At 38.6% G+C, this 21,472-nt stretch overlaps 1 protein-coding gene across 3 annotated transcripts in view; it reads left to right on the top strand.

Annotated features, from left to right (window-relative positions):
* Nucleotides 1-291: 291 nt before the first annotated feature.
* Nucleotides 292-21,472, top strand: part of Dbt (dihydrolipoamide branched chain transacylase E2) — a 58,288-nt gene continuing 37,107 nt past the window's right edge. For 2 of the 3 annotated variants that reach the window (XM_048814612.1, XM_048814611.1), the window contains exons 1-3: nucleotides 292-443; nucleotides 8,896-9,019; nucleotides 14,415-14,490. In XM_048814612.1, the coding sequence (XP_048670569.1) occupies nucleotides 393-443; nucleotides 8,896-9,019; nucleotides 14,415-14,490 (251 nt within the window). In that variant the 5' untranslated portion in view covers nucleotides 292-392. Of the gene's footprint in view, nucleotides 444-1,049; nucleotides 1,116-8,895; nucleotides 9,020-14,414; nucleotides 14,491-21,472 lie in introns of those variants that run through there. The other variant, XM_048814613.1, reaches the window with a different exon arrangement.

Below are 21,472 nucleotides of genomic sequence, written 5' to 3'. Positions count from 1 at the left end.
GAGAGTTAAATTCACCACCAAGGATCGTACTTTCCTGCTCATCCCTCGGGTCTTTGACTTTCCCCTTGTGACTGCCCTTCTTCGTGTGCCCTCACCACCGTTTCCCCCAGGACAGTATGAACTAGTGCACTTGTACTTACACACAGTACCTTGCCAGACTCTGACTCCGGAATTAAATTTGCACCGCCTTCCTCCCTAGTTCCCGGGGGCAGGCTCTAGGCACCCAGCCGGGTCCGGCTCGGCCCCACCCCTCTCTCGGGTTGGCTGCTGGGCAACCGGCTGGCTCCTCCGCTCGGGATTGGCTGCTCAGGGAAGGCGCGTCTCCCACCTCGGGATAGGTCGCCGGCGGAGGCGTCTATCCCAGGCGGTGCTGGGGGCATTTCCGGACTAAGATGGCTGCAGTGCGAGTACTGAGGAACTGGAGCCGCGGTGCTGGGCGGCTGGTAAGCAGGTGGGGGTGGACCTGAGGCCGGGAAGGAGTGACTCGTTCCGAGGCATCCGGGGCTGGCGTGTTACATTCTCCTGCGATAGCCACGCGGACCGGGCACGCGTGGTGGACAGGTGGAGGGACGCATGCCAGGGGAGGGCAGAAAAGGTGGCGAGGCGACAGGTCTGGAAACCCACTACCTCCCTTTACGTGAACGAGCTTCTACTGCGATTCGGTCGTCCTCCTACTTTGTCTACTGAAGCCCAGCTACCCTTTCATCTGCTGCCCTTTCCTTAAGCACTTTCTAGGTGCTAGGCATTAAGATAGGCGCTGGGGATGCAGAGATTTTTTTTTTTTCATTAGTTTATTGAGCACCCATGGAGTGCCAGACACCGTAGTAAGATCCCCGACCTCGGGAAATTTACCGGTTAAGCAAAGAGCATCACCACAGAGTCCTTACCCTTCGGGAACTGAGAGTCTTGAAATTCACTCTCTTCGCTCCTTTGTACCACCACCTCTCCTGCTAAAGACTCTCTTTAGCAGACCTTTAACAGCAGGCACTGACACATCGTAGTAATGATACTGTTTTACCCTATTTGCGCAACTGTTTTCTTTTTGAGCTCCTGTTTCCTGCAGCGATCGACTCATGATCTTACAAAATCGAATTTAAGAGTCTGCTGTGAACCAGGTACTCTTCTCAACACTGGGGATGCAAATAAGTCAGGCAACATCCTTTCCTCCCAGAGATTGCAACTTTGTGGTGAAGAACAGAGAGGGAGACAGATGTAGAACCTAAGCAATTACAAATTGTTATAAGGAAGGCGGTGATGGCAAATGCAAGAAGCTACAGGGACACACAGGAGTGGATATTTTTAGAGCACTTGGGCGTCAGAGAGGAGTCCCTACCAAATACTGAATAACACAACATAAGTAGAAGATAACCAGGAGAAGAATGCTCTTAGCAGCACCTAGTAGGTGGTGGCAGCCCTTCTTTTGAGAGCTTTCCATTCGTGGCTTCTGTGACCCGTTTCCCAGTATTCCTCCTACATCATTGGCCATTTTGTTCCAATCTCTTTCCCCCACCCAGCTTTTAAATACAATTATGTGCTACATAATGACATTTTGCAGTCCATATATATGACAATGAGTGCACGTACAAATGTGTAACCACAAATCCCACCATTATGTACAACTATAATGCACCAATAAAAAAATGTGGAAAAAAAAAAACAAGAAGGGGTGAAATCAGGCAATGGTGTTAGGATCACTAGATAACCATATGCAAATGAATGAGGTTGAACACTTACCTCATACCACATTGTAAAAATTAAGTCAAAATGAATCAAGGAGCTGAGTGTGGTGGCTCCCTCCTATAATCCCAGTAACTTGGGTGGCTGAGGCAGGAGGATGATGAGTTCATAGCCAGCCTCAGGAATTTAGCAAAGCCCTATGCAATTTACCAAGACCCTGCCTCAAAATAAAAATTAAAAAGGACTGGAGATGAGTCTCAGTGGTTGAGCACCTCTGAGTTCAATTCCTGGTACCAAAAAAAAAAAAAAAAAATTACAAGGCCTAAAAATCTACAAAACAGCAAAGAAGCAAACAATCCAGAAAAATCGATTGACCCCCACCTCTGGCAGAAATTCAAAAACTGAGGTGTCGGCAGGGGACGTCCCATCTGAGGCCCTAAGGAGAACCCTTCCTTGCACCTCCCAGTCCTGGTGGTCGCTGGCGGACCTTGGCTGACAGACACATTGCTCCTGTCTCTGCNATATTTTAAAATATATATATATATATATATATATAAATAAGCTGGAAATTTCCTATTGGCTTGTGTTTTTACTATACTTTCTCTGTGTTCACTGATGCATTGAGAAACACAAATACCTTTGTGTTACAGTTGCCTGCAATATTTAGTACAGTCACATACTTTACAAATTTGTAGCATAAGAGATATAGGCTATTTACTGGTAAGCCATTTGGTTTGTATAAGAATACTTGAAGATGATCCCACAGAAGAGATCACCTAATCAGGCATTTCTCAGAACATGTACCTGTCATCAAGTGATTAGGACTCTTGATGTTTTGTTTCCTTTTTTTATAATGGGGATTGAAACTAGAGGTGCTTTACTGATTGAGCTACATTCCCTAGCCTTGTTTATGTTTAATTTTGAGACAGGGTCTCACTCAGTTGCTAGGACAGTCCTTGAATTTGCAGTCCTCCTGCATCAGCCTCTCAAGTTCCTGGGATTACAGGCATGTACCACCATGCCTTGCTGACTTTTGGTGTTTCTAAGGTCTTTAAGTTTGGCCCTCTGCACTTTTCTCACTTCCTAGTTAACTCATCCACTTTGGATTTAGTTACCATCTATGTTGGTGATTCCTAAAGTTCTTCAATCTTCCCGTCATGTCTACTCAAGACCCACATCATTGTCCAAGAAATTTTCATTTGCATGTATATGAGGTGTTTGTCAAGTGCAGATAATAAAAACCCAACAAACAAGCAGGAAATTAAGTATCTGAGTATATAGAGCATCCTAAAATTAGAGGTCAGCTGACACTGATAAAGTGGTCCAGCATCATCAGAGTTCAGCAGTTCATTTGACTTTTCCTTCAGGGTCACAAGAGAGCTACTACAATCCTTCCCCCTGCCCCTGCTCCCTACTCACCCCAGTACTGGGGATTGAATCCAGGGACATTCTACCACTGAGATACTTCTAAGCCCTTTCCTAATTTTTATTTTGAGACAGGCTGGCCTCTAACTTGCAATCCTCTTGCCTCAGCCTCCCCAGTAGCTGGAATTTCCGGTGTACACCACTGCACCCAGCATACAACTTCTTACTCAGAATTCAAGACAGGAAAGAGGAAGAATTGGTACCAGGTCAACTGACTAGAACCATGTTACATGGCCATATTAGCACAACAGTGGAAAAGCTAGCTTTTAGTCATCTCATGTGTGCCATAATATCTTAGACACATCAAACTTGAGGCTGTAGAACAAAATCCTCAAACCTGTTTCTCATCATTCTAGCCTGTAACTCTCACTGAAGAAATATGGTCACTATTCTCTGCCCCACCTGTACTGCAGGTGTCCTGGTCCTAACTAACTGGACATTTTTGCCTCTGATCTGTGCCTTTCCAATCTGTTCTCCATAGTTGTAGCCAGGGTGATCTTATCAAGTAAGGCACATATTTGGTAATGTTATTTTCTTATTTAAGACTGTCCTCAACAAAATGTCCAAAATTCAGATAACTGAAGAAATGTATGATCTGGATCTTTTTAATTGCTAAGGCTTCATTCCTTATTAAAAATCTACCCATCCTGCCAGGCATGGTGGCACACGCCTGTAATCCCAGCAGTTCGGGAGGCTGAGGCAGGAGGATCGTGAGTTCAAAGCCAGCCTCAGCAATGGTGAGGCGCTAGGCAACTCAGTGAGACCCTGTCTTTAAATAAAATACAAAATAGGGCTGGGGATGTGGCTCAGTGGTTGAGTGCCCCTGAGTTCAATCCCCATACCAAAAATAAATAAAAATCTACCCATTCCCTTGCCAGGTGCAGTGGCACACACTTGTAATCTCTGGAGGCTGAGGCAGGAGGGACTAAAGTTGGAGACCAGCCTCAGCAACTTAGTGAAACTCTATCTCAAAATGAAAAATGAAAAGAGCTGGGGATCTGACTCAATGGTAAAGCACCTCCAGATTTAGTCTCTAGTACCAAAAAAAAAAAAAAAAAAAGCCAAACTCTGACACTTCCCCCACCTTCGTGCACACTAAGAATGCTATTAAACTACTTGAGTTAACCAATTAACACACCTCTGTTTCATACCTTTGTACATGTATTCCCTCTGATTTTACAAAGACTTTTGCCTTAATCCCCACGGCCTTATCTGCAACACGCTTCATCTACTGAGTTACTCCTTCTCATCCCTCCGGTCTTGCTTCAAGATTACTTTCTCCAGCTGGGCTCCCTTCCTTTGGGTTCCTTTAACATACTCTATTTCCTCCATTGTAGTACTGTGTTAGTACCTGTTTGTCTTTATCTTTCACTCAACATTTCCTAAGGGAAATAATTATTTCCAAGTGCCTAGCCCATTGTAAATATTCATAAATCAATATTTGTTGAAGGACTCAGTAAAGAACAGTTATTGCTTTTAATGTTTTATAAAAAGTTGTAAGCAACAAGAGCCCTTATCACCCATAATAAATTATCCAGATGCAGGTGGTCTTATCATGTCATGTTTCACATTTCCCCAGGACATCATGCCTTTGACTCTTAATTACCTTAGCCATGTTATATTGGATTTTTCTATGATGTCTGCTTCCTGTGGAACAGAAAAAGTAACTTGAATGTAGGGACTACTTACTGTGCCCTACTTAGTTTTGAGTTGCATAGTCCAACACAGTGTCTTACTTTGGGTATGTTCAACAGTTGCCTATTGAGGTATTATTTATTTCCTTACTATGCTAATCTGCTAAACCTTTTCATCTCCCTCTGTTTTTGTATTTTAGTTGTAGGTGTGGAATTATTAATAATTACCTTGAGTTAATAGGTATAAACTGGATTGCCTCAGGCAAGTTGGGACGAATAGTCTCTAGAGAGTTAGATGTACTGAAGCGTTGTCAATAGGTGAATTAAGAATTGCCTTCACTGGAGACTGAAATTGAACAAACTAATTTCCATGCATGTGTGCTGATGTTAAAATGAACCCAACTATTTTTTAAAAATAGAATGCACTAATAAAAGCATATAAAATAATAAAAAAATAATTGCCTTAAATATAAAATATATAAAACTGGTAAGCTGTATAAGCATGCCCTTTTATTTTTTTCAGGATAGGGAATACTGTATTGTTTTTGCTTTAAAAACATATTATTATGAAACATTTTAAACACGTGCCAAAGTGAAAAGGATAATGCAGTGATTTCAGTAAGTTCATCTCTCAGCTTCAACCACAATCAGCCTTGTTCAGTCTCTTTTCCACCAAGTATGTTTAACTCCTCATTTCACAGAGTTTCAGAAAAGTCTCAAGAATAGAACCAGGAACATTCATAAACCCTCTGCCTTGGTCCCTCGCTGCTGATGGATTGTTTTCTTCCTCTCTTGTCTTGTTTCTCCTTTCCCCCTCTATCTACCAATAATTTATTACTCTTTTGCTTTGAAATGATTTAATGTACATTTCCAATGTCACCTCAGCATAATCATCAAGAAATTGATGTTGATGTAGCACTGCTAGCCTCAACTTTGCCTATTGTGTGCGTTATGAGCTTTATATTAAATTTAAACAAATCTGGTTTGGGATAACATGTTGCACCTAGTTGTCACCTCCCTCCAAATTTCTTGAATCTCAGTTGTTCATTGACTTTCAAGGCATGCCTTTCTAAATTGGACATTTAAAGCCTTATGCTTAATGTACTCGTCTATTCTAGTGGGGGGAAATGTCTTCTCTAGCTTGAAAAATATTTTTTTCCCTCTTTTCTGTGCCTTTTAGTCCATCTATCCAGCAACTTCACAAATATTTTTGGTATTTTTATGGTGCTGGGGATGGAACCCAGGGTCTTTTGCATGCTAGAAAGTGCTCTACCTCGGAGCTACAACCCTAGCCTTAGACTTCTTTTCATATTCATTTAGTAGCTATTAATCACATAATGTCTGTGCACTTCTATTGCATGTTTTTCCCCCATTATTAATCACTTCAGTCAGGAGTCTTGTTTCATGTCTCAGATACTATGATAGTTTCTTGAACCATTCTCTCCAGGCTTTACCTGTTGTGAGCTATTTAATAAACTATTCCTACATTAATTTCCTAATCCTTTTTCTTGAGTAGCCCATGATACATAAGTTCAAACTTTTATCCCGACATTTACAGTAACCAACATTTTGGTCCTTGAGCTATCCTCTGCTTTCTTTTTATGAATTTGATCAAGCTACTCGCTGCCCCAGCAGACATGCTAGGCAAATTGCTGCTGTTTATGCTGTTGCCTCTGCCATAAAATTGCCTTTCTGCTGTTTTATTATCTATACTTATTATGCCACGCCCAACTTAAATCTTCCTTCAAGAAGCCTTCCCACATTAACTAATCTGGAAAGGAAAAAAAAATCTACATATTTATAAATAAACAACACTTGATTGCCTATAACTTATTTTTTTTTTAAGAGAGAGAGAGAATTTTTTAATATTTATTTTTTAGTTTTCGGCAGACACAACATCTTTGTTTGTATGTGGTGCTGAGGATCGAACCCGGGACGCACACATGCCAGGCGAGCGCGCTACCGCTTGAGCCACATCCCCAGCCCCTATAACTTCTTATTATAAAAACTTAAGACAGATTCAAGGCCAGCCTCATCAACTTAATGAAACCCAGACTCAAAATAAAAATAGAAAGGATTGGTGAAGTAGTGGGTGATAAACTGTCCTTGAGTTCATTCCCCAGTACCAAAAAAAAAAAAAAAAGAGAGAGAGAGCATACATGCCTTTATGGGGGCGGGGAGGTAATTCCAGCAACTTGGGAAGCTGAGGCAGGAGGATCGAAAGCTCAAGACCAACCTCAGCAACTTAGCAAGGCCCCAAGCAACTTAGTGAGACCCTATCTCAAAATAAGAAATAAAAAGGCCGTGGATGTAGCCCAGTGGTTGAGCACCCCTGGGTTAAATCTGTGCTAACATACACACACACAAATTTAAAGTTATGTTAAAGTAAACATTATATATTGATGATGCTTTCATATTTATAATTAATAATCTTATTTATTTTTATGAAAAATACTATAAAATAAAAAATTAGGTTTAATTAAAGAAAAAATTCATTTAAATTCATAAATGATTTTTTACTTTGATTTCCAAGTTGTTACTGATTTCTGAAAGCAAAGAAAAACAAGTATAATTTATTTATTTATTTATTTATTTATTTATTTTTCGTTTTCAGCAGACACAACATCTTTGTTTTATGTGGTGCTGAGGATCGAACCCGGGCCGCACGCATGCCAGGCAAGCGCGCTACCGCTTGAGCCATATCCCCAGCCCCAAACAAGTATAATTTTAAATCATTCCTAAAACAAGTATAATTTTAAATCATGCATCTCTACTTTAAAAAGCTCATCCCAAAATCCACCAATCTTTATTATATCTACATTTTTTTCTGTTAATGTTAAGGAAAGATAAAGCCTAACTAAAATAATTAAAATCTATAGGTTAAAACTCAGCAGCCACCATGCTTGGCAATATGCCTTTTCATATTTCCCATGGAAATAGGACTTCAGCTTTTTTCTGAGTGGAGATTTTGGTATCATTATGAAGTAAAGTTTGCCTCTTGGTCACAGTACTGGTTCCTTAGGTAGGGTGGGTTGTAGAACATTATTTCTGGGAGAAGAAACTTTAAGGAGATTTATTAGAAACACAACTTTATATTAGGGCTCAGGAACAAAATGGGAGACAGTCTGCATCCTGCTTTCTCAGGCTGCCCTTGCTTACATGATAACTTAAGCATTCCTACAAGCTGATGTGTTTCTTTTTTCTTTTTTTAATTAGCTACACATGACATTACAATGATCTTGGCAATTCATACATTTGAATCGGGGTATAATTTCTCATTTTTCTGATTGTACAGATTGCAGAATCACATTGGTCATAGAGTCACCTATATACATACAGCAATCATAATGTCTATTCTATTCTGCTGCCCTTCGTATCCCCCCTTCCACTCTACTCCCCTCCCATCACTTCTCTCTGTCCAATCTAATGTGACACACTTTTTTTTTTCTTTTTCTCCTCACAGCATCATACACGTATTCTGTATAACGATGAGGGTCTCCTTCCATCTTCCGTGCAACTCCACTTCTCCCTCCTTTTCCCTCTGATATGTTTATATAGAATATATTAGGGGTTTTTTTTGTTTTTTTTTTAGAATATATTGTTAACATTTCTTTAAGGAATTTGGGGAAAATCAGAAATATATGAACAAATCTAATTCTGAGGATATAATATTACTAAACAAAAGGATAACAAAATGCTCTCTTTATACTAGAGTTTTGAGTTCTTTTGATTTCTTGGACAAAAGTACTTAGGAAAATAAGCACTCTTGCCAGGCATGGTGGTACTTGTCTGTAATCTCAATAGCTTAGAAGGCTGAGGCAGAAGGATTGAGAGTTCAAAGCCAGCTTCAGCAATTTAGCGAGAGGGCAACTCAGTGAGACCCTGTCTCTAAATAAAATACAAAAAAGAGCTGGGGAATATGGCTTAGTGGTTAAGTAGTGCCCCTAAATTTAATCCCCAGTACCAAAAATAAAAGAAAGAAAGTAACCACTTTTCATAAACTTTATTGTCCCTGTTGCTAATTTTCTGGTTTCTGTCTAGATGTAAATCATAATGATGGTTCTGCTTTTTTAAATAGAATTGAAATTCAGTATATACTTTAAGAGATAAGGCATTAAGATAATTAATAAACACTTTTTTGTTGTTTTCTCATTTGTAGATTTGTGTTCGCTATTTTCAAACATGTAGTAATGTTCATGTTTTGAAGCCAAAATATGTGTGTTTCTTCGGTTATCCTTCATTCAAGTATAGTCATCCACATCAATTGCTGAAAACAACTGCTGGTAAGTATGATCTCAATGTAGCTAATATACAAAATAATGCTAAATACCTCACCAGTATTTTTTTCTTTTAACTTTTCTTTTTTTTAGTAATTGAAAATTTACCATAGTAAAAAAGAATTAAGACCATATTTCTAGCTTGGCTGTCCCCACATCTTTTCATTTTCTTTTTTCTCTCCTCACCCCCATTCTTTCCTTTATGCGCTGTTGTTATGCTCGAATTCGGGACCCCCAAAGACCACCAGAGATCCAAGATCGATGCAAGCAGCAAAGAGGTGTTTATTGCGAGCTAGCTCGGTCCTCCGCACGCACACACAGCAACTGGTGATGCTGAGAGGCCCCGAGCCCGGGGTTTGCAGCAGTTTTATACATTCTTTGGAGAGGGCAGGGACTTCACATACATCATAGCATCCCTTAGCAAATCATCACACACCGCGGGAAAATCAAATAACAACTCTAAAACATGATTAGCACATTCACTGGCGGGAACAAGTTGGGTAGGGGTGATTGGTCAGTACAAAAGGGGTATTCATTTGAACTGATTAGTTTGAGCCAAGAGGGGTGTACGTGCTTAACTACATGGTTTCCCAACTTGTTATCAACCACCATAAACCACTGGCATCCCAGGTATTTCCCTGTCTCATGCTGATTGGTGGCTGCTAGGGGGCTGCTATGGATCCCCACCTAGCCTGACTGAGTCAGGGACACCTGGAGCAGCAGATCTCTCCTGTTATTTGTAGATAAACAACTCAGCAGGGTGGGAATGTGCTTAGGAGTGCTCTGTGGGTCTTTCCAAGGACTAAGGTATGTCCCTTCCTTGGACAGGCTTTGCTCTGAGATAGAGGCTGGTTTTTCACTGTGTCTTCCTAATTTGGGAATTGGTTGGTTGGGACTATTGAGGCTTTATCATCTGACTCATCTAAGTGCTGTAGTTAGCACTGACATTGGTTGACCTTCTCAATCAAGCTATCTTCTAATAGAGGCATCTTAATATCTGTGAGTGTGTGTGTGTGTGTGTGTCTCGGGAATTGAACCCAGGTCCTTGTGCATGCGAGGCAAGCACTCTATCAACTGAGCTATATCCCCAGCCCCTGTGTCTTTTATACACACTGTAATATTGTTTTTTGGACAAATACTTAATCTGTTGTGCTGTGTTATGTCATGGTGTGGTGAAATCTGCATAACATACTCCTAAGTAGAAAGTTCCCTAGCTTTTGGCATTTACATTCCTTTTCCCCAACTTTTTCTACCTTCTGTAAAGACATTGAGGACTTAAATATTAGATTTGGCAAGGGCACAAGAACTTTTTTGATGTTCTATTGATAACCCTGACAAAGAACCCCTGACTTTTTATTATATAATTAAACTTTTGATAGATAAATTGAGCCTTAGTGTAGTGAAAAATAGGGGAATTCAGACTGGGGTCAGAGCTCAGTGGTAGAGCACTTGCCTGACATGTGTGAAGCACAGGATTCGAGTCTCAGCACCGCATGTAAATAAATAAAGATCCACTGACAACTAAAAAAATTTAAAAATAGGAGAATTCCAGGCAGACCCCACTCTTCCATGCTTTTTATATGTCATCTTACACCATGACATATAAGACATGTAAGACATACAGAGCATGTAAACCTTACCTCCACCACTTTTTTTGTTAAAATATGTATACATATATTTTTTTTAATAGTGCTAGAGGTTGAACCCAGAAACTCACACATAGTAGGCAAACACTCTACTAATGAGCTACTCACCCAGCCAAGATTTCTATTGTTTTAAGTTGATCTTTTTTCATTACTTCCAGACAAAGCAGAGGTCATTCAAGCAGAAACTCCAGCTTCCTACTCCAGCCTCTAAACACTTATCTTGAGCTTTGCATTCCTCAATCCACCAATTCCAGGCTATGTCTCCTGATTTATCATTTACTAACTGTGTAACTTATAACAAGTTATGTAATTTTTCTCAATGTCATCATCTGGAAAATGGGAGTGATCCAAGTATTTAATTCATAGTATTGTTGTGGGAATTCATTTATTCAACAACAGGTATTGCTAATCACCTGCTGTGTGCCAAGGCTGCTCTAGGTGGACATATCAGTAAACTAAACAAAGATTCTTATACTTGGATGGATTAAATACATTTAAAAATGTAAAGAATTTGGTACCTATTTCTCTTGATACTCATTCTCTCTCTTTTTTCCTTTTGAGATGGGTCTTGTTATATTGAGTAGCTGATCTCAAACTCTTGGTCTCAACTTACGCTTCTGCTTTGACTTCTCAAGTGGCCAAGGCTACAGGTGTGTGCCACCACACCCAGCTGCATATTCTCTTTTACAGGTCCTCTTCCTCTGCTTCACTCTTAAATTTCAGTTTTTCACGGAAACCCATCCTTCTTACACCCCATCTATGCTCATGCCTTTAACTCTCACCTGTACTCATTGAACATTTTAGAATCTGTATCTGTAGCTCAGACATATCACCAATTTGCTGGCTGAAGATCTCCATTCCAGGATCCCATATATAACTCAAATTCCCCAAATTCAGTCTTCTACAAATTTCTTATTATTCCTGCATTCCTAACTCAATAAGTAGTTAAGTTGGAAACCTAGAATCACCCCGACTCCTTGTTTTGCATCAAATGTCACCCAAGCATACCAATTTTATTTTGACTTTTCTGGTACTTGACTGTATCCAGGCATGCTCTACCACTGAACTACATCTCCAGCCCCCTTTTTTTTTGTGTGTGTGTGTGTGTATATATATATACATACATACATATATATATATATATATATATATATATATATATATTATATATATATATTATATATATATGGTTGTAGTTGGACAAATATCTTTATTTTTATTTATTCATTGTTTTTATGTGGTGCTGAGGATCGAACCAAGGGCCTCGAACATGCTAGGCGAACACTCTACCACTGAGCCACTACCCCAGCCCCAGCCCTTTTTATTTTTTGAGAGAGAATCTTGCTGATTTGCTGAGGCTGGCCTCAAACTTGCAGTCCTCCTGCATCAGCCTCCTGGGTTTCTGGAATTACAGGCATGTGCCACCATGCCCATCAAACTTACCAATTTGACATCTTTCCTGTTTCTTAAATGATTCCGTTTTAGACAGCTTTGAAAAATATATAAGCTCCTGCTTTCTCTGCCTTATTTTGCCTCTGCTATTTTCTCCCAACCCTACCCACCATGCTCTTGCCAGAGGTGTTTGGTCTAAAATTATAGACATAAAGTCACATGTCTGATATTATAAATGGGACTCTGTATCAGTTAATTATTATTGAATAACAAACCACCCTGCAACTTAGTGGCTTAGAGCAACAGTGATTGATTATTCCTCAGGATTCTTTGAGTTGGTTCCTCTGCTGGTTTCACTAATGTGACTGTATTTATCTAGAGGATCAGCAGTCCTAGAGGGGAGATCCAGGAGGGTCACACTCATGTGCCTGGCTATTGGGCACCTCATTTCTCCTCCACAAAGTCTCCAGTGATCTACATCAGCTTCCTTGCACAGGGACCTTAGGACATAATTCCAAAAGGGAGAAGGCAGAAACTGTGAGGACCCATGAGATCTAGTCTCCTGAAATTGCATGATTTCATTTCTGCTACACTACATTAGTCAAAATAAGTCAGAGGCCAACATAGATTTAAGAAGTGGCAAAAAAGACTCTACCTCTTAACATGAGCAATTACAAAGAAGTTATGACTGTATGAATTACTACTGACTCCTAATGACCTTTAAGATAAAGTTTTATTACAACCCCTTAGCAGGGCACATAAAGCGTTTCTGTGTCTGGGCTAATTTCTTGCCACGTACTCCATCTTTAGCTATATAGGACTGTTTGTTATTTCCTAACCATGCCATGCAGTATCATATTTCTATGCTCTTGCTGTTCCTTATATATATATTGCTTTATAAGAAGTGCCATAGTGTATTTACTCTTCATTTTTTTGAAAGACTGACTTCCAGTTCTTCATTTTAACTCTATAGTAACTATTCTTCTGTTCAAATCTTTTTTTTTTTTTTAAGAGAGAGAGAGAGAGAATTTTTAATATTTATTTTTTAGTTTTTGGCAGACACAACATCTTTGTTTGTATGTGGTGCTGAGGATTGAACCCGGGTCGCACGCTTGCCAGGCGAGCGCGCTACTGCTTGAGCCACATCCCCAGCCCCTGTTCAAATCTTTGTATACCTTTCTAATTAGTTTCTTGGGGGAAAAAGTCCTAAATATGGAATTATTTATTGATAATTGAAAGATGTGGATTTATTTTTAAAGTTTTTGATACTTAATTCCTGTACCTTTTTAAAAGAAGCAGCAGACTGTGAGAGGGCCCTAAATTAGAAAGGAAACAAGAGATACCTCCACATCAAAAGTGTATTTTAAGGCCAGGCATGGTAGTACACACCTATAATCCCAGCAGCCCAGGAGGCTGAGACATGAGGATTGCAAGTTCAAAGCAACCTCAGCAACTTAGTGAGGCACTAAGCAAGTAGTAAAACTCTGTCTCAAAATAAAAAAAGGGCTGGGGGTGTGGCTCAGTGGTTAAGTGTCCTTGGATTCAATCCACAGTGTTAAAAAAGGTGTGTGGGGGGCAGGGCAGGAGTGGGTATTAAGAAGGGGATAGAAAATGACAAGAGGAAAGAGAAGTCTTAGGGAATAAGGTGGTGCAGCAGGATTTGAAAATGTAAGAATTTTCCATGAAGTGCCTGATTTTTAGCCATAAAGACTGAGCATAGTTACATGAAGTCAAAAGAGATCTGAGAGTAGGCCACTAGTGGTTATTGTAGCTGCATAACATAAAACAAGGAGATACAGCTGAGTCTCTCTTTGTATCTGTTCCATTGTCTATTCATTACTATTGTTTCATAATCTTACTAATTTGGCTAGGCCTGGTAGTGCATGTCTGTAATGTCAATGATTATAGGCTGAGGTAGGAGGATTGCAATTTCATAGCCAGCCTCAGCAAATTAGTGAAGTCCTAAATAACTTAGCAAGATCCTGTCTTAAATAAAAAAGATTGGGAATATAGTGGTTAAACACTCCTGATTTTATTCCCTATTACAAAACAAAACAAAACAAATTTTTAAAAACTCACTGATTTGTTAGTAGGACTTCCTATAGCCCTGTAAAAGAACATTATTTTGAAATTTGGAAAAATTTGGGTTCTGTGGCAGCGTCAGGTTCTGTGTTATGGGTAGCTTAGATTAATCTTAATGATTGTGAATAATGATTCATGCTTTTAAAAATTATAAAATGATGTTTTTCTGTCTGTAAGATGGAATAGTTTCTGCCTCTGAGGATATTTTCTAATTTTAGATGTAAAAGCATTTATGGGTAATAAGTACACATTTAATGAGAATATTTCTTTTTTCTTTAAAGCTCTACATGGACAAGTTGTTCAGTTCAAACTTTCAGACATTGGAGAAGGGATTAGAGAAGTAACTGTTAAAGAATGGTAAGTTAATCTGAAAGAACATCTAAGTAAATGGTAAAACTCATTTGAGTACAAATAAGTAGGAATCAGTTTAAACTGAGAAACTTCTTTATATAACCTATTTTTAAAAAAATTAATAAGGTAGATGGGCTGGGATTGTGACTCAGTGACAAAATGCTTGCCTTGCACATGTGAGGCACTGGGTTCAATCCTCAGCACCACATAAAAATGAATAAACAAAATAAAGATACTATGTTCATGTATAACTAGGAAAATTTTTTAAAAAAATTAATAAAGTAGAGTTACTTTGTGTTGACAATATACTGGTGACAGAATTTATCATACATCAAGACATTTTATTTGTTGTGATTAATTAATGATTATTTCCTCTTTGGGGCAGGGTGGGGAGTTTCCAGGGATTGGAAGAGGGGCACTTAACCACTGAGCAACGTCCCCAGGCCTTTTTATTTTGTGTTTTGAGACAGGGTCTCACCAAGTTGATGAGGCTGGCTTTGAATTTGGCAGTTAGTTTCCTATCTCAGACTACTGAGTTGCTGGGATTACAGGTGTGCACCACCACACCGAGCAATTATTCCTTCATTTTGTATGTGTGTGTGGAAGGTATTCCCTGCCTTTTAAAAACTCCTTTCGCTGTACTTCTCTTACTGTAGTTAAGAAAGAGGAATTTACCTTTTTGAGGGAGGGCACTGGGCACTTTGGCACATCTCCAGACTTTTTCTTTCTTTCTTTTTTTTTTTTCTTTTGAATAAGGAGATTACTATCTTGCTACGTTGCTTAGGGGCTCGATAAATTACTAAGACTGGCTTTGAACTTGCAATCCTCTTGCTTCAGCCTCCTGAGCCACTAGGATTATAGGTGTGTGCCACTGTGCCCAACTAAGAGGAATTAACTTCTAAATTAATATAAGACCACATGGTCTTCTTTTGGATTTTTTTTTTTTTTTGGCAATGCTGGAGATTGAATCCAGGGACTCCCTCATTGTAGGAAGCACTCTACCACTGAGCTACATCCCCAGTCTAGGACTGTAGGTTTATTTGTTTTTTAGTTATACATGGACACAATAGCTTTATTTTGTTTATTTATCTTAATGTGATGATGAGGATCGAACCCAGTGCCTCACATGTTCTAGGCAAGGGTTCTACCACTGAGCTACAACCCCAGCCCAGGACCATACATTTGTTTGTTTGTTTGTTTTTAAATTTTTTTTTTTTAGCTATAGATGGACATAATATTTTTATTTTGTTTATTTTATTTTTATGTGGTGCTAAGGATCGAACCCAGTGCCTCACATGGGCAAGGCAAGCACTCTGCCACTGAGCTACAACCTCAACCCCCCATATGTTTTTAAAAGCATTTAATGTGGCCAAGCATGGTGACAAATACTTGTAATTCCAGCTACCTGGGAGGCTGAGGCAGGAGGATCACAAGTTCAAGGTAGCCTGTGCAACTTAGTGAAAACCTGTCTCAAAATAAAAAATGTAAAGGTTTGGAGATACAGCTCAGTGGTAGAGTACTCCTAGTTTCAATCTGCAGTACACCCAAGTTAAGTGAATAAATAAAAGTATTTATATGTATGAACTTATAATTTCCATCTAAACTCTTTTAAAACATCATCTTGTAGTTGAAGTTTTCTTAACCATTCTGAAAATGACTGTAGTATGAATACTCAACATTACCTAACACAATTTCTCTATATGTTTAGAAAAGATTAAAATATTTTGCTAAAAGTCTTATTTAAAGAAAAATCCCTTTAAAAAAGGGTAAAAAAAAAACAAAACTGGGGGCTGGCGTTGTGGCTCAATGGTAGAGTGCTTGCCTAGCATATGAGGCACCAGGTTTGACTTGCAGCATGGCATATAAATAAATAAAAAATAAAGATCCATCAACAACTAAAAAAACAAACAAAATAGTAAAAAATTGTTGACTATCTTAATCACCCTCTATTCTTTTTCTTTTTTGACCCTCTGGAAAAGTTACAACCAGGAATGTTAGGAGTAGGGTGGTAGGCAGGTGGGGGTAGCTCAGTGATAGAACATGTGCTTAGCATGCATAAGGCCTAGCACCAAAACAAAACAAAACAAAACAAAAACTCAAAAAAAATCATACCACCTCTGGGTACTGAACTAAATCTTTTAAAGGTTTTTAGAAATAGCAGGATGAGTAAATAGATTTTTCCCACACCATAGTTTTACACTGTTAAAGAGACTTTTTAAGGATCTGATTCAGCCACCTGAACTTCTTTTCCTGTACTTCTTAGCATTGTTGCTTTGTGACTTAGAACAGAATTATAATAATAGAAACAATTCTTATTGTTATGTCTTTAGTGGTATCATGAGATTGTGAGATGAGCAACAAACTCGAAATGAAAAAAGCCTGACTTTGAAACCCCTTAGCTTCTTACCTGTGACTCACTTGTTCTGAGTCCCTGTCTGACCATAAAATGAGAGTAACAGTACTGGCTGTGCCTACTCATAGCAGTCATTGAAAGGAACAAAGGATGCAATGGTTAAAATTATATCCTTTCAAATCTGCAAAGGATTATATACAGGAAGGTTTGGGAGGTGGGTACCAGGAATTGAACTCAGGGGCACTCAACCACTGAGCCACATCCTCAGCCCTATTATGTATTTGACTTAGAGACAGGGTCTCACTGAGCTGCTTAGTGCCTACTTTTGCTGAGGCTGGCTTTGATCTTGCAACCCTCCCGCCTCAGCTTCCCAAGCTGCTGGGATTACAGGGGAAGGTTTCTATTTCATCTTCAAATGTAAAGCTTAACTTTTCTGAGTATTGGATTCTTGGTTGGCATCTATTTTCTTTCAGAGCTTGGTAATGTTAGTCCAGGACCTCCTAGCATTGAGGGTCTAGGTTGAGAAAGTAGCTGAGGTCTGAACTGTTTTCCCTCTGTATGTAATCTGATATATTTCTCTTGCAGCCTTTAAAATTCTGTCCTTATTTTGTATGTAAGGCATTTCCATTATAATGTGCCTTGGTATGGGTCTGTTGTAATTTTGTACATTTGTGGTCCTGTAAGCCTCTTATATTTATTTTTCCATTTCATTTTTTTAAGTTTGGAAAATTTTCTGATATTATTTCATTGAAGATTGTGCATTCCTTTGGTTTGTATCTCTAAACCTTCATCTATCCCAATAAGTATTGAATTTGATCTTTTCATGTTATCCCATAGTTCTTGGAAGTTCTGTTTATGGTTTCTTAACATCTTCTCTCCATGATCAACTCTATTTTCAAAATTATGTATTTTGTCTTCATTGCCTGAGGTTATATCTTCCAAGTGATCTAGTCTGTTGGTGATTCTTTCTATTGAATTTTTTTTTTTTTTGGTACCAGAGATTGAACTCAGGGAAAATCAACCACTGAACTACATCCCCAACCCTATTTTGTATTTTATTTAGAGACAAGGTCTCACTGAGTTGCTTAGTGCCTCTCCTTTGCTGAGGCTGTATTTGAACTTGATTCTCCTGGCTCAGCCTCCCAGGCTGCTGGGATTACAGGTGTGTGCCACCGTGCCTGGCTCTATTTAATTTTTAATTTGGTTTATTGTTTACTTCATTTCAAGGATTTCTGCTTGTTCCCCACTCCCCACCCCCAGAATATGCCTCTTTGTTGAAGTGATCTTTCACTTCCTATGTTTTCTCTCTGATTTCATTTCTTAAACTGTCCTTTACTTCACAGATCAGTTTAACTATGTACATTCTAAACTCCTTCTCTGACATTTCTTCCACACAGTGGTGTCAGTGGATTTTGTATTGGAGTATCTTGATTTGTTTGGGGCAATCTGTCCCCTTGCTTTTTCATGTTGTTTGTGTGTCTACCCATCTAACAGAATGAATCTGAGTCAGTAGTTTCTACCCTATGTACTTATTGTGTCCCTGAAGGTTTTCAGTACCTCACTGTTTAGGGGGAGACAAATAATAACAACAACCAATTCAAGCAATATACAGTATTAAACCAAATAGTTCCTACTGTGATGTCTACAATGTTAATTATCACAATATTTATTGTGATTTCTGTTTAGAACTGATATGATCAGTTATTGCCAACAATGAAAATAGCAAGTTTGCAAAAGGGTTTATAATTTCAAATGGTGGCTAGGGAGAGAACAGAAGTGATATAGAATGTGATGATTCTGAGGGAGGAGAAGACAAGAAGTAAAAACATTAAAAGACAAAGAGAAAACAATAGAGATTGACTGTTAACAGAAAAAAAGAGAATCAAGGGGAACAGGTAGGAGAAAGAATTATATATATAAAAGTAAAAATTTTTAAAAAATTAAAAATAAAAGTAAAATAATACAAAACTAAAATACTAATCAAACATCCTAGTTCACACACACACACAAAAACTAATCCATGAAAAATAACTGGCTTCAAAAATGCTAGAAATGAGAAAAAAAGACAAATATGAATACATATAAGAATCCATGTACCATTAAGGTCACAATTAAACAGAGAAAAAGATCATGATAAAAAGTCAAAGAATTCTTTCCGTTGAAGTTCAAAATATTCTCAGTTTCTCTCTTCAGCAGTTTTCAGTGGGGTCATCTGGAGCCTGATTCTCCAACCTCTGAATTGCCAGAGAGAGAGAGAGGTAATCCTGTAGTCTGAATTCCTATAGGCAAGAGTGTGACAAGAAAGTTTAACCCAAGGCTTTCTCAGAGGTGTTTGCATTTCAAAGTTAGGTCCTTGAAAAACTCTTTCCCAGGCACTGATTTTTACAGAGAGCATCCTTGGGGGTTATTTTTGTAAAACCTGGCCTGAGTTGAGAGCCGAGAAGAGTAGGAAAAAAACCACTGTTTTATGGACTTCTGTAGATTGTGAACCTCTTAGCCCCTCCTGCTACACACTGGGTATAAAGTTCTAAAACTTTCTGAACTCCGCATTCAGGGGGATTGATTAATTGTAGCGAAAGTTTTCCCCTCTGAACCTGGCTGCAGCCAATCAACCTGCTTCTGCTGATTCTTCCGTATCCAGCCTCTGTCCAGCCCCAGCCTCCTCTGTCTTACAACATGCTCACGGAGGACCTCTCTGGCTCGTGCTTCTAGCCAGGCTGTGGCAGTGGCTGTGCCACTGGGGATTTCTTCCCTATCTTATCATATCCAACCTCCTGAGTCCTCATTCTGCTTTGAATCTCCAATTTTAAATTCCAGTAAAGTCCCCCAACTTTTTTTGTTCACCTACCTTGCTAAGAAAGCTGCCTCTGTGCTTTCTTGGTTTCACTCCATGGAGCAGCCAGGAAAGCAACTTCCTCTATTCCACCATCTTGAAAAGGCCCCTCTCTATTTACATTTTGATACTTTATTTTCAGAACCAGGACTACTCTTTCTAGATTTTTTAATTTTTTTTTTTTAATTTCTAAATTTCTGTCTCTTATTATTTCTTTAGATTCATATGTTTAGTATAGGGTACAAGGCTCTTGGAACAGGAAGTCATTTAATTCCTAATGAAAATGTAATAGTTCTTTAAATGAGAAATCATTTGATTTGTTTTTAAGAAATTCTTAAAGAAATATTAAGAGCTTTCTTGAATTGGATAATTTCTTATACATGTATGTGGTTTTTCTTATGTTGTTTTCAACATACTCTGTTTTAGTAGTTTGATTATGATGTATCTAGGTGTAGCTGTCCTTGAACTTATTCTTCTTGGAGTTTGTTAAGCTTTTTACATGTGTACATTAATGTTTTTCTTCAAATCTGGGATATTTTTGGCTGCTATTTCTATAAATGTTTATTTTGCCCCTTTGTCTCTTTTCTCCTGAAATGCCAATGTATATGTTAACATACTTGATGATTGTGTCTCATAATTCTCTAAGGTTCTGTTCATTTTTCTTCCTTCTTTTTTCTTTTCATTCCTCAGATGGAAATTTTCATTTGACCTTTCTTCAAATTAGCCAGTTTTTTCTTCTGCTGACAAGAATCTATTGTTGAGCCCTACTGGTGAAGTTTCATTTTATTCATTGTAATCTTCAACTCCAGAATTTGGTGTGTTTTTTCATGTATATATTTCTATCACATTATTGATATTCTCTACTTGGTGAGAAATCATTTTCTCATCCTTCCCTCTAATTTTTTAGACATGATTTCTTTTAGTTCTTTGAATATTTCTTTAATGATTGATTTAACTTTTAATTGATGATTTAAAGTCTTGCCTTGTAAGTCCAACATTTGTGCTTCCTCAAGGATGGTTTCTATTGACCACATTTTTTGTTTTCCTGTGTATAGGGCCATACTTTTTTGTTTCTTTGCATGTCTTATAATTTTTTGATTGAAAACTGGATATTTTAGATACAGTATTGTGGCATATCTAGAAATCAGATCCCACCTCCCCAGACTTTTGCTTTGGTGGGATGGGGCAGGGCTGGGAGACTGCTCTCTGCTTAGTGACTTTCCTAGACTGATTTTATAAAGTCTGTATTCCCTTTCATGTGTGGCCACTGAAATCTGTACTCAGTTAACTTGGTGGATCATTAGAAAGTGACTTGCTTAAGTATCTAGAAGCAGTAAGTCTTCATCCCTTTGCCAAGGAGTTCTTTATGCAGGTTGTACTTGCCTTCAGTCCTCTAGCATTTTACAACATTTTCTTAGCCTTTATTTCTTGCTTGCACAGGGCCTCAGGGTCAACCTGAAGTGTTCTCTCTGTTCTGTTAATCATGAACACTGCCCTACACATTTCATGGCTCCAGATCCCTTTGAATATGTCAGAGCTTTACAAAGCCTCCTATGGACATCTCATTCCCCAGGTCGACTTCCTTGTGAGATCTCTGGCCAATCTTTGGTCCCAGTTTCTGTCATTCCTTTAACCAACTGAGATTTTAAACAACCTTTGCTGATGGTTTTCAGCAAACACTCTGAGGTTAGACTTTTTTTCCCAGCAAAGGGAACTCTTGAATTGTGTGAGTGCAACATTTTCAGTTAGCTGCCAGACAAGTCAAATAGTGACAGTTTTTTGGAGGTATGATTTTTTATGGA

The sequence above is a fragment of the Marmota marmota genome, unplaced genomic scaffold, assembly GCF_001458135.2.
Source record: "Marmota marmota marmota unplaced genomic scaffold, marMar, whole genome shotgun sequence".
Classification (NCBI taxonomy): domain Eukaryota; kingdom Metazoa; phylum Chordata; class Mammalia; order Rodentia; family Sciuridae; genus Marmota; species Marmota marmota.
This window is presented reverse-complemented; position numbering and strand designations above follow the sequence as displayed.